This window comes from Mustela nigripes, chromosome 16 (assembly GCF_022355385.1).
Source record: "Mustela nigripes isolate SB6536 chromosome 16, MUSNIG.SB6536, whole genome shotgun sequence".
In the NCBI taxonomy this organism is placed as follows: domain Eukaryota; kingdom Metazoa; phylum Chordata; class Mammalia; order Carnivora; family Mustelidae; genus Mustela; species Mustela nigripes.
Window position 1 is genome coordinate 14475616 of NC_081572.1, and position 12376 is coordinate 14487991.

Genomic DNA, 12376 nt, shown 5'->3' on the forward strand with positions numbered 1-12376 from the left:
AATGTGGGTAGAGGGCAAGATAAGGAGGGCCCCAACTCCCTTTCTGGCGCAGTCCGGCTCTCTCCTGACCCCCTCCAAAAGGAGACTTGGACTTTGAAAATTAATAAAGGGAAACCTCACTAAAACGGAGTCGGGAGGTTCAGCAGGAGGATCTCTCAGTTTCCATCATTTCTCATCAATTGCAGACCCATTGGGAAGAAATGGACCTTGCATGTACCTACTATTTTACTGTCTGGCAGGGGAAGGAAAGACTTTCCTCCTCCCCGGCAACAGCCCAGCCAATGACAGACACTCACAACTCAGCCAATAAGAAGTCACCATACTTCCAACTCCCACTTCACTCCAATGGACTTTTCGTTTACAGCAGCCTTCCCAGTCTCCCCTTTCCTCTATAAAGGAGCCTGTCTTCCTCCTTGGGGCGGTGCCTCCAGTTTTACCCGGTTTGCTTGTGTGGTGTGGCAATTCTCTGCTTTCCTGAATTAAGCCGTCTTTTGCCAGTAAGATAACTGGCAGTTTTATTTTTAAGGTTACAGCTCCAACCTCTTATCAGGAGGCCAGGCGAGGTCAGGGGGCGTGGGCCCCTCTCCAACAGGCAGCGCCGCAGTCCCTCCCCCACCCATGATGGTGCCCAGGAAATGGTACTCGGACCCAGTAGCCCCAGCCCCTCCTCTCTGGAAGCCCCCTTCACTTCTCTGCGCCCCCAGAGGCCCCAAGGTGCCTGAGGGACCCATGGTGTGAACACTCCCTCCCCACAGTTAGGGATAGTGTCTGCAGAGGACCTGACCTCTGAACTCTGACCTCAGAGAGCCCAGGGTCCCCTGGACCTGTGATAATGAGTAATATGACATAGTGAGCTAAGTCCGCAAGCCTGGTGAGTGAAATACAATTTTATATATAATTTTGTTTTCTACAACTTGATTCCTAACGTCCAAAGCTTTATTTGCACAAATGAGGAAACACTTAGTACTTTACAATATTTCTACACCCTCTTTTCCTGGGTCCTAAGGTTACATGGACCCTGTGCTGGCTGGGGAGGCCACCCTGTTGTCCCTCCGCCATATTCCTAAGGCCCCTTCCCTCCTTGCTATGCTCTATGCTTGGGGAGAGGGGTTCAGCATCTCTGTAGGGTTCTGAGCCCTTAACCAGGGTACTGACCTCACTCCCTGGGTTGGGGGTGCTCCTTCCCAATCTAAGTTTCTCCATACTGTGCCTGGGGCTTCTCCAGCTCCAAGGACAGGAGAGCTAACAAGGAGCCCTGACCCACTGTTCCCCTGAGCCTTGAATAGTGGAGGAAAAAAGGCAAAATACTAGATGAAAAGCACAAGCTAATATTTCAAAGTCCTCCCCTCCATCAGCTATCAGCTGGCCCCAGTGCCTTTGCAATTGCCCCCTGGGGTGGGGTGGGACCACTCCTCAATGAGAACTGCCAGGTTCTGGCAGGGTCGGCTTTCTGGCTGGTACCCTGCAGGGTCAGGAATCAAACCTGGGTCTGCTTTCTGGCTGGTAGGCTGCAGGGTCAGGAATCAAACCCACCTCCTTCTTAGCCAGTGGGCCTCCACCCTCTGCCCACAAAACAGCAAGCCCAGCAGAGCCAGGCAGAGTGGACTGAGGGGGAGAGGCACTGGTCTGAGCCCCTCCTTCCAAACTGAGACTCTGCCCTCTCTCACCCTCTCCAGCAGTGCTGGGGGTCCCTGACCTCTTGCTTACTCCAATTCCTAAGCCTCTTGTCCCCTCTCTCTCCACCCCCATCTCTTGTCTCAATGCTGCCTTCCTGGAAAGCAGAGGTGGAGGCGGCCAAGTGTCGGGTATGCAGCCCAGGGTAGCTGGGGACAGAGGCAGGAATGGGCTTATGGGGCCTCCTGTTCCAGGAAAGAAAAGGCGTCACGACCCCAGATAGAGCTCTGTGCTGTTGTCATCGGAGAAGGAACAGCACAGCCCCAGCTGTGACAAATAACCCCACAGGCGGTGGGGGCCCCACTGCTTCCACCCACTCCTGAAAATGGATCCCTGCCAGGCATGAATGGGAATGAAGTCCAAAGAACACATCTGCATGCCAGCCCACAGGGGATGGGGGTGTGTGGATGTGTTTGGAAAATGCCATCTGCCCCCCAACCTCCGTGCCCCCCTGTAGTTACCCTGGGCCCTCGGCCCAGCTCCTGAGCAGAGTCCACACCAGGCAGCCCAGGCAACACGCCGTGTGAGCAGTCACGTGCACATACACACGGGTGTACCCCAACCCTTCCCCGATCATCTTCCCAAATTTGGGGCTGCACTAGGTCCGAAGCTAACCAAGGTCTCCCTTGTGAGGAAGTATTTTGCTAAAGGAAAAAACCCCTGGATTTTCCCCATTCCTCTGGGGGTGGGGTCTCCAACCAACCACCCCCGCCCCCTCACTGCCCCCACACAAGGGGCCTGTGGTCCCCAGGCTGACCTCAGGTGATGTTTATATTCCTGGGCTGTTTGTTCTGTGAACTGAACATCTGACACCTTTTCAGAGAAATGTTGTTGGCTTGTTGGTTTTTTTTTTCCATTTGGAACATCTGGAAACAGCGAGAACATCTGGGGACTGCGAGGAACGAGCTGTTCTTGGATGAAAGCTTAACCCTTCTGTCCCTGTTTTCTATAGCTCTGGTCCTGGCTGGCACTCCTTTGCAGTGGCCCGTACCGTCCAGGTAAGGCCTGTAGCAACCAGGACTGAGGGGGCACCACCCAGACCCCTGCCTTTCTCATTGCCAACCCTGGGGCATGGAGCAGGTCCACATCTCTCTGAACCCAAACAGACCCTCTGGTAACATAGGCTGTTTGAAAAATGGAGGGTGGCAGGAGAACGAGATGTAGACAGAGGACACATAGGCTTCAGCCTCTTTCTTCCCCTCCTGGGAGTTGGGAGAAGAGAGGGATTGAGAGGACAAGAGAGAAAAGGGGGGAGACATAAAACTAAGAGTGAGCTCAGCTGCAGGGCTGAGCTTATATATGAGGTATGCAAGCCTGCCTTGTGTGGCTGTGCAGGTTGTACACTGCACAAGGGCAGCCCCGGCCCCCAAGGTGCCAAAGTTGTGTATGACCCAGGGACATAAAAACAGAAACTCAGACAAGTTTCTGAACACTGTGGTTCCATCCACCCCTCTACTGACTGGCAAGATAAAGCCAGAGAGCCTTCAAGTGTCAGAACCTGAAGCTTTCCCCACACTAGTCTCTTGTCCCCGCCCCCCAGACCTGGGAGCTTTGGACAACTCTCTGGAAGTCCCCTGATTGCTGAGTGGTGGGTTTTTTCTAAGCTCTCTCTACCTAAGTCCACCCCCTCTTGCAGCTTCTAGCAAATTCTCTCACCAAGTGAAGGAGGGAGGCTTCTTGCCAGGATCTGGACTATGTCTTCTCCCAAGTAGCTACCACATCTGGCTCTTGCTCAAGAACCTCTGTGGCTCCCTTCCTCCCCAGGGTCAAATCTTCATCAATCCCCACCATGGCTGCCTACACTCCAACTGAGAGGCCGCACTCTGGGCCCTCTGGGAACCTGGGCTAGGCACATAGCAATCCTCCCCCAGCACCACTGCTCCATTTTTCCTCGGTGCCTCTTTTCCTGCAGAGTGCTGGCTGTCCCAGAGCCGAGGAGCTGTGCTCACATTCACCCACAGGCCCCAGATGTGTTCAGCTAAGGGTCTGGGAACCTAGACTATGCAATGGAAGCCTGGGGACCCCAGGACATGACCGTCAGTGGGGTGGGGACACAGGGAGGGAAGCACAAGCTGCCCTCGGGAGACTTGGCAGCCCTTGCCTCCAAGGGTCATCCACTGTGGTGTCCTTTGAGCCTTAGCTGCACAGCTGACAAGAGAGCCCAGCCCTCCCCCAGGGTCCCGAGAGAGTTGGTGCCTCCCCTGGGTCCCAATTTGCATGGCAGGAAGGGGCCTGGTGGGGAAGAGGCAGGGAGGGGACAGGCTGCAGCCCAGGCAGTTACACGTTTCCCACCCAGAAGTGTCTGTCCTAGTCACCAGCTTGGAGTCCGAAGTGGATTGGTGACCATGGCCGGGCTGGTGCTGTCTCCCGTGCCCAGCAACTGTCTGGTGTTGCTGCTGCTGCTTTCAGGTACGCCCCCCCCCCCCAACCCCCCAAACGAGGCCCACGGGTTTCACTCTCTGTCACTGGCTGTTTGGTTGTTTCTACCCTTCTGTGTCCTGCTCTCTCCAACCTCCCCATTCTGTCTCTCACGCTTTCTGCCTCCTGCCTCTCTCGGACTGCCGTGGGGCCTGGGTCTGTGGGGATACCATGCTGATGGGCTCAGGAGTCTGTGGTCCCAGTCCCTCTCCTGCTTGGAGGGTGTCAGGCTGAGCTGGGGTGAGCGGTTGGGAAGGAAGAGAGGAGTATGGTTTACCCCCAGTCCCCAGAGAGCATTGTGTGTGGGAAGGTGGGGTACACAGGAGAGGCGCTGCCCCCAACCAGACCCTGGGATGTGCACATTCCAGAAATGGTCCCCTGGTCTGGAAGACAGGACAGTCCTCCAGTTATGACTTTCCTCCGATTTCATCTAGGTGCCTGCTCAAGGCCAGCCAACAGGCCAAAGGCAAAAGGGGGACTTGGAGGTGGATTTCTGGTGACTTCCCCACTCCAGTCTCTCCAGAGCGGTGCCAGGGAGGGCTCAGAGGTCTTGACCTTGATGTCCTGGGAGGAGGAAGTGGGTCTAGGAATGCAGGGGGCCGCAGGGGTGGGGCAGCCAGTTTCCAGTGGGGAGCCCTGAGCCAGCCCCGCCTACTTCCTCCCACCCAGCAGGTGCGCTCGCAGCCAAAACAGAAGACAAGTACCGGGATCCCAAAGGTCAGTAACTTCCCCTGCCCCTTATGGGGCAAGTATGTGTGTGTCCAGTGCTGGTTCCTGTCCCAGGGGCTGTCCCATAGCTGCCCCTGTGCCCTTGTCCCCCTGGATCTCCCCAGCCAGGACACCCATCTCTAGGCTACCTTAGGGTCTCCATCTCAGATGGCGGGCTCCGAGGGCCCCCCCAGCACCCCTCCTGCCATCTCTCACCCTCATTAGACTAAGTGCTCCAGTCCCAGCAGCTAAGGGGTATGGCTTAACCCAGGGTGAAGGGGGGAAGCCAGCGGGAATTGTACCGAGGACTCAGGCTGGGTCTGTCTAGTTGGGGAGTAGGCTTCAGCAGGGGAAGGAGCCTGTAACCTTAGGGGCTCTGACAGGTCACAGGGCCTCTGAGGTTCCCAGGGGCCCCTCACTGGGAACACTGGGAATGATGCAGGAGAGGGGTTCTTGGAGCAGGTGGGTGGGGAGAGCTTGCCAAGCTGAGAAAGAAGGTTTAGGAATCAGAAAGTGGGAGCACCAGGCCAGGTGGGGGGCCGTCCTATGGGCCTCTGGGCCCCAGTGAGTGAGGCCCAGATCATGCTGCCATATGGGCATGGAAAGGTGTAGGAAGGTTCTAAAGCCCTTCTAAAGGAAAATCAACTGTTGAGGTGGGGGCAGTCGGAAAGGGGCGGGACCCAGTGGTTTGGCCTGTAGCCACTCATGTGGCCCAGCTCCCACACACCCCTGCCTCATGACTGTCCCACACCCAGGAGCAGACGAGGGGGAGTGCTGAGCCAGGGGAGTGCCACAAGGGGAGGGGCCCACAGTGGGGCTGGCATCGAGGAAGACACACCGCAGGGTGCTGACCACCCCCTGGCCTTGGCACCCTCAGGAAGCACTTGCTCCGGCATCCGGCAGAACCCACGCTTCATAGCCCGGAAAAGGGGCTCCACGGTGCAAATCAGGTGCTACACTGATGAGCCGGGGACCGTGAGCTGGCTCCGGAAGCGGGAGATGGACTTGGAGCCCAAGCTGCTGCTGAAAGAGGGCGACATACTGCAGACCCGGAATGACACCTTCGCCACGCTCACCATCAAAGGCATCCATTCCCAGCACAGCGGCATCTACATCTGCCAGCAGGAGTGCCCAAAGGGGTTCCTGAGCAAGGGCTGCAGCACTGAACTGCGAGTCATGGGTGTGTTTGGGGCCTGTCCTCCCACCAGGGTCGGACAGGGGGCCTCGGGGCCACGGAGCCTTTGGAGAGCCATCCACACCCCGGCCCAGACTCCCACTGGTTGGGGGGCCACACTGTGAAGGTGGCCACGGCCGTAGATCTCCCAGGAGAGCCACTGAGGAGGTCCTGAGGGGCGTAGGCCCAAGGAGGGGGGCGTCCAGCCTCACCAACCCCCCTCACGGCCCGACCGCCCCTGCCACCTCCCCACAGGGTTAAGCACCTTGGCACAGCTGAAGCGGAGGAACACACTAAAAGATGGCATCATCATGATCCAGACACTGCTCATCATCCTTTTCATCATCGTGCCCATCTTCCTGCTGTTGGACAAGGTGACCACAGCGGCTGGGGTGGGGGCGGCCCTGGGACAGGCCAGACGTGGGCAGGCTCTCCATCTCCCCAGCCCTGGAGCCCACCCATTGACTCGTCTCTGCAGTCTCACCTTCGTCCATTCAGTTCTGAGTGCTCCTCACCCCCTCACCCCTGGCCCCCAACCCCTCACCCCAGCCCCGTCTCCCCGGCCCCTCCCCAGCCTGGCCCTGTTGCGGATGGGGTGGGGGGCAGCTAACGCTCTGTTCTCCATCCCCTGCCCCGCCAGGATGACGGCAAGGCTGGGATGGATGAAGACCACACCTACGAGGTAAGGCAGAGGGGGACCCCACGACGCTGAGGGCAGTGGGGTGGTTGGCGACACCGTCCGCTGGTGTGGTCAGAGGGGAGTCAAGGCCTGAGCACCATCCTGTGTTTCCAGGGCCTGAACATCGACCAGACGGCCACTTATGAGGACATAGTGACTCTGCGGACAGGAGAGGTGAAATGGTCAGTCGGGGAGCACCCAGGTCAAGAGTGAGGGGCCGGCCCTCCCCACGCCCCTGGGCCCCGCCAGCCGGGCCTGCATTGACTGTGTGAGAGCCGTCTCCAGCTCCCAGCTCGTCCCCTCTCCCCTGGACCTCGGCCAGCCTTCGAAGCTGGCCCACCGCATCTGCCTGCCCCCCCGCCCTGGCGCCTGGTCCCCAGCTCTTGCCACAGAGACTGGAGCAGAAGGGCTGTAGGGCCGGGCAGTGATTTGGAATGGGGAGTTCTCTGGGGATAGACTGGACCCAGACTTCTGGGGGTGCTGTGTGGGGATCCAGCCCACGTTCAGAATGGGGAAGGCAGAGGCTTGTCTGGAACCTGCGAATGGACTCAGGCAGACCAGCTTCCTGCAGAGCCCAGGAAAAGCCATGGGCCCTCCCACTTGGCCACAGATGGGCCACAGAGGGCTACATGCGTCTCCCACACTCTTCCTCCCTCTCGCTCCCTCTCTCACCGGCTCCTCCCTCTCCTAACCCAGGGGGCTCCCAGCCGTGATCCCATTCTCCCATGGAATAAACAGTGTGTCGAGAAACCACACACAGGCTTGTGACATCTATGGGTATGGGGTGGGTTAGCGTATCTCTCTGGGCACAAGTGTTTGGGCCTCTAGGCCCTGTAGGGTGCGGGAGAGGATGACTGCCATGGGTCTCGTGGACCTCTCCTGGGCTCACTAGGGCTTCTCTCTGAAAGTCTGGCTGGGGTCTGCAGTCGCCCTTCTGGCTCTCCCTAGCTGGGCCCAGACGGGAGAAAGGCTGGTAGCCCTTTTTGGCAGAGACGCCTTCATCCTGCATTCCCTCTAGCCCTCAAGCAGCACTTGGGTCCTGCTCTTGAGGGCAGGGGGTCTCAGCCTTGAAGGAGCTTGCCCTCGCCCGCCCGTCCCAATCCTACTGTCCATGAAGGCCTCCATCTGCGAGAAGTCCTCTGAAATACCCCCCGTCCCTGCCCAAGCCCCGTTTGTGCGTCGCGCTGCCTATGTTGGCCTTTGTTCTCCAGTTAAACTACTCCCCACCACACCTGAAAGTTTTGTTTTTAAGTTTGACCCAGAGCCATGCAAGAGAGAGAGAGATCCCTAAAGAGAGAGGCTTTGTGGTGGTGAAGTTTGGGGGGTCCTTAGGTGATTCCTTCAGCCTTTCCCAGCAACACATCAGAGGCCCTCTAAGGCCCCAACGTCCCTACAAAAAGATCCCTAGGGCCCTACAAACTAGGACCCCAATCTGCCATCCACAGGAGTAACTGGGAACAGTTCCCAGCTAGGAGCTTAAGAGCAGTGAACCTCCGCGTGCAAAGCCAGGTGTCACTCAGCTTCCTGTTGACCTCGGGGGACCCGGAGACACCTCTTTGCCACTCATGCTCTGGATTCAGGCCAGAGAAATCCCTGCCCCCAGGGAAGTGCCAATTTAACTGGAGAAGCAAGACCAGCATGTGGGAACCAGTAAGAATACCCACCAGTTGTTACCAGCTTCCCCCACTCCACCACGTCCCTGGACCTGCAGCGGGGGCGGGGCTGGGGGGCTAAGGTTCCCGCACGTGGGGTTCCCAACACTCTGTGTATGCTTGGCTCAGTGGCACTCCCCAGGAACCATGCTGGGCAAGGCCTCCGTGGCCTCCTGGTGGCCCAAGGAAAATGGTTTGTTTTGGCATCTGCCTCCACTGAGCTGGAGCCCTTCCTCTCCTGCTGCTTTGCATAGTGGCGCTAATTCTGTCCTCCTGCCTCCGCCAGGGACCCTAGCAGCCGGGCTGGGGGTGGGAGGGTGTCTTCACTTCTCCCCCCAGCCGGGTCTCCCCTGACCTGGGGCTGCCCTGAGTCTAGGACCGGCCCTGGCTTTACCAAAAGACCAATACTTTTGAATCACTGAGTTTTCCTAACATTTGGCAGTGCTGTTGGCAGAGAAGGATTTGAGCCGTAAGCTCTGCCTCCTTCCCCAGACACCCTAGAGGGTATTCGCCCTCATGGTTATGATGTAGAAACCCTCCCTGGTCTCTTTGCCTTTTTTTTTTTTTTCTTTGTTTTTGTTTTTGTTTTTCTGTTTTAGGGGCTTATGCTCTGGCTATGGTTCTATCTAGCTTCGGAGCCCCCAGTACTGACTAAGGCAATGCAGATGAAGCCGCATGAGGCTGCTGGGGGTGATGAACGTCTCAGGTCTCAGTTGCTTTATCTGTAGAATGGGAATCGTAAAAACTTGTCTCAGGGCAAGTTTTTGTCAGGAACCACATGCTGATCTGTTTTTAAGAAAAAACCTTGTCGTACAGTTAAACTGACTTTGTTTTCTTTCAGTGTACAGTTTGATGAATTTTATCATTTGTGCAGACTGATATAACACGCACCTCCCACTGCAATCCGGATACGGAACATGAACCAAAATCTTTTGTTGGGCCCCTAAGATACTTACATAATGAGAACCTCTGAAATGCCAATAAAATTGTATCGGACAACCCCACGTTCATGTACATAATCTTGCACGAGCCCCACTGTAACCCTGGAAGGGGGCAGCATCATCGCCATCTGATAAATGAGCTAATCAAGGTTCAAGGAGATAACAGTGGGCCAAACCCAGAGCTCCTGGGTCACGGGACACCTTCTGATGCCAGGCCCAGCGTTCTTCCCAGTCCCTCGCCGCTGCCTCCCTTGGAGGAGTGTGCAGTATGGAGACACTGAGGAGGAAGTGAAGAAGGAGGAGAACCAGAGAGGAGAGAATCCTGGGGCAACATTGGCCATCTGCAGACACTTCCCATTGTTCTCAGGTTCCAGCACATGGGGACATGAAACCTAGCCGGGCTGGAGTTGGTGCCATGGGGCCATCCTTCCGGGGACCCGCTCTGGCCGGGTCCCCCAGGCCTCCCCTTCCACAGAACACAGCCCTGAGGCGCCTTGGTGGGCACAAGCCCCATTGCCCACTGGGGGAATCCAGCCGGGTCCCTCGGGGCCCCGCTATAAGCATAGGCTGGTTCCTTCTTCGTTCTAGCTTGACTTCCGGCCCCTTCGATGCAGGTGCTGCCAGGCTGGGGGTGCTCTGACCTGAGGGTTGGGTGTTTTTTCCAGCAGAATCAGAGGTGAGAGAAAAACAAAACAAAATGTCAAAAAGCTGCCGCAGTGTGGGTGTCGCCGGTAGGTAGTGTTGGAGTCTCGGGCAGGGGTCTGAATCTTCTGTGAAGGGGCTTCAAAAGGCCATCATGGAACTCGGGGTTTGGGATTCCCAGATTCCGTCTGTGAGGGTTCTGCACTTTAGATGACCCTTGGGGTTGGATTCAGGTCCCGTGTCTGTGAAATTCCCGGGTGTGTCTGGCTCCCCACGGCACTCCTGGTTCCGGCACCCTCAGAATCTGCTGGGGACTCCATCGCAAACAAAAACAAAGCAATGCCAAACCTTCTACTTGGGATACCTCAGTGGCCCCTCCAACTCCAAAGTCTTTACTTGGAAACCTAGATGATTCCGAAGAGCACAAAAATTAACCAGCGTTACATCCCAAGTTCAGAGCATAGTTTGTTAAAGCACATTTCGATGGATCCTAGTGCATTTCTTAAATTAAAAAGAAAATAATAAAGATCTCTTTCTCTCTTACCGAACCCCACTTTTTTTCGGGGTGGGAGGGCAGGGAGGAGTGGTCCTGGACGCCTCCGGAGGACCCGCTTAGGGCTCAGGCTCTGTAAGTCATGAGTCCGTGTAGAATATTTGTGTGTACTTGTGATCAGTATGGGCATACCGCCTTGTCTATTTTTTTCATTCAAGTTTTTTCATGCATGTGGTGCTGTGCACTGTTAGATCTTGTACTTTTTATGATTTTTTTTTTTTTGTACTTAGATTCTCTCTAAGGAGGACACAGAGACACAAACTGGCCTCCCTGACCAAGTTGGGGGGGTGGTATTTGCATTCTTCCCTTGGCATTGTCCCCGCCTCTGCTCACTCCACCTAGCACGTGCTGGTTGAGTTCCTGGCTCTGGGACTGTGCCCTCTATCCATTGCCCCTTCTTCCCAGGGTTTGCTCTCTCCTATCTTAGCTGTTTCCTTCATGGCATTTTTCACAATGTGAAATTTCCTGGTATATTTTGCCATTACATATTATGTGTTTGCTCTTGCCTCTCTTCCCCTTAGACTGTAAGCTCCAGCAGAGAAAGAACCGTGCCTTTTGTTCATCTGGGTATGCCCATCTGCCGGGTATGCTATCTAGCACATAGAGCGATGACTACTTCTAGAACCAGCTAGTATGTGAAGAATGAGTGAATGAATGAATAGATAAAAGGCAAGAATCCACCCTCAAAGGGTTTACAGTCCCACAAGGGGCATAAAATGTCCATAAATAAGCACCGAATCAGGTTAAAGGAGTCAGAGGTGATTTCCAATTAAAGGCACCAATCAGGAAAGCACCCCAGAGTTCCCACAGCTGCTGGACACACCTGAGTACTCACTACTACTTTTTCTTTCTTTTTTATTTTATTTTTTTAAGATTTTATTTGTTTGAGAGAGTGAGAGAGAGAGCGAGAGAGCAGGGAGAGGGGCAGAGGGCGAAGCAGACTCCCTGCTGAGCAGGGAGCCCTACATGGGTCTTGATCCCAGGACCCTGGGATCATGACCTGAGCCAAAGGCAGTCGCCCAACCAACTGAGCCACCCAGGCACCCTTTCACTACTTCTTTTTCCAGAGGACTGTCTTCCTGGGGAATAATCCCCAAAGTGGACATTCATAGGGCCAGCTACAGAGGCTGTGAGGCACTCGCAGATGGTTCAGAGGTTCTCAGCCAGGGTAAACAGCCCTCTTATCAGCCCACAGGAGTGCCTACCCCTATCCTATGCCCCACCTCCCAACCCCTCCAAGGCCCTTCCTCCATGCTTGAGCCCTGTGGCAAACCCAAGGGTCCAATGAGATAAAGGAAGTGAAAACATGATGCACACTGAAACGTGCAATTCACATGTGAAGGATGATGTGATTTGGTTCATTAAATCGGGTTACATCGAGTTGTTTTTTTCTGCAGCTTTTCTTGGTGTCAGTGGACCTCATTCTGGGGTGAAGCTCTTTCCGTTCAGTTCCCCCCAGCTTCACTGAACATCTTCTGAGCAGGGACTTGACCCTCCTTTGTTAGCTTTGTGCTGAGGAAAGTTCTGTCCATGCATGGCAGTGGCCCTGTCTTTCCAGGATGAGGGTTCTAAAGAGTCCCATGTGGTGGGAAGATGGGGGCCTTGGACAGCTGTCACTTAGGAGCTAAGAGACCGTGGGCAAACTTCAGTATTTCTTTGAGTCTGAGTGTCCTTGTCTGAAATGGGCGTCCCGCTCGCATCAGCCAGGACAGAGCCTGGCACATCATGGGCACTCAGAAATGTTGTTCTCCTTCCCCGACTCCCCTGAGGAAGCCTTTGGGAACCCCCACATAATATTCTCTAGAGACCTTAACCCAATGCGGAATGATTGACGTGGTGCTGGGACTCATGCTGGAAGCAAAGAGGAGGCGGAGTTACGTCCCAGGGACAATCCCAGCGTCTGGCCTCAAGAAAAGCAGCACCGAGTTCGCGGTG

At 55.7% G+C, this 12376-nt stretch overlaps 1 protein-coding gene across 2 annotated transcripts; it reads left to right on the forward strand.

Annotated features, from left to right (window-relative positions):
• The first annotated feature begins 3924 nt into the window (after nucleotides 1–3924).
• On the forward strand, nucleotides 3925–7408 carry CD79B (CD79b molecule). Of its 2 annotated transcripts, none has more exons than XM_059381039.1 (6): nucleotides 3925–4083; nucleotides 4762–4809; nucleotides 5678–5980; nucleotides 6230–6348; nucleotides 6615–6656; nucleotides 6768–7408. In XM_059381039.1, the coding sequence occupies exons 1-6, from the start codon at nucleotides 4020–4022 to the stop codon at nucleotides 6864–6866; spliced, it is 675 nt and encodes a 224-aa protein (XP_059237022.1). In that variant the 5' UTR covers nucleotides 3925–4019; the 3' UTR covers nucleotides 6867–7408. The 2 variants fall into 2 exon arrangements, with proteins under 2 accessions (XP_059237022.1, XP_059237023.1); XM_059381040.1 differs by having other exon boundaries at nucleotides 3926–4083; nucleotides 4765–4809.
• The last annotated feature ends 4968 nt before the right edge of the window (nucleotides 7409–12376 follow it).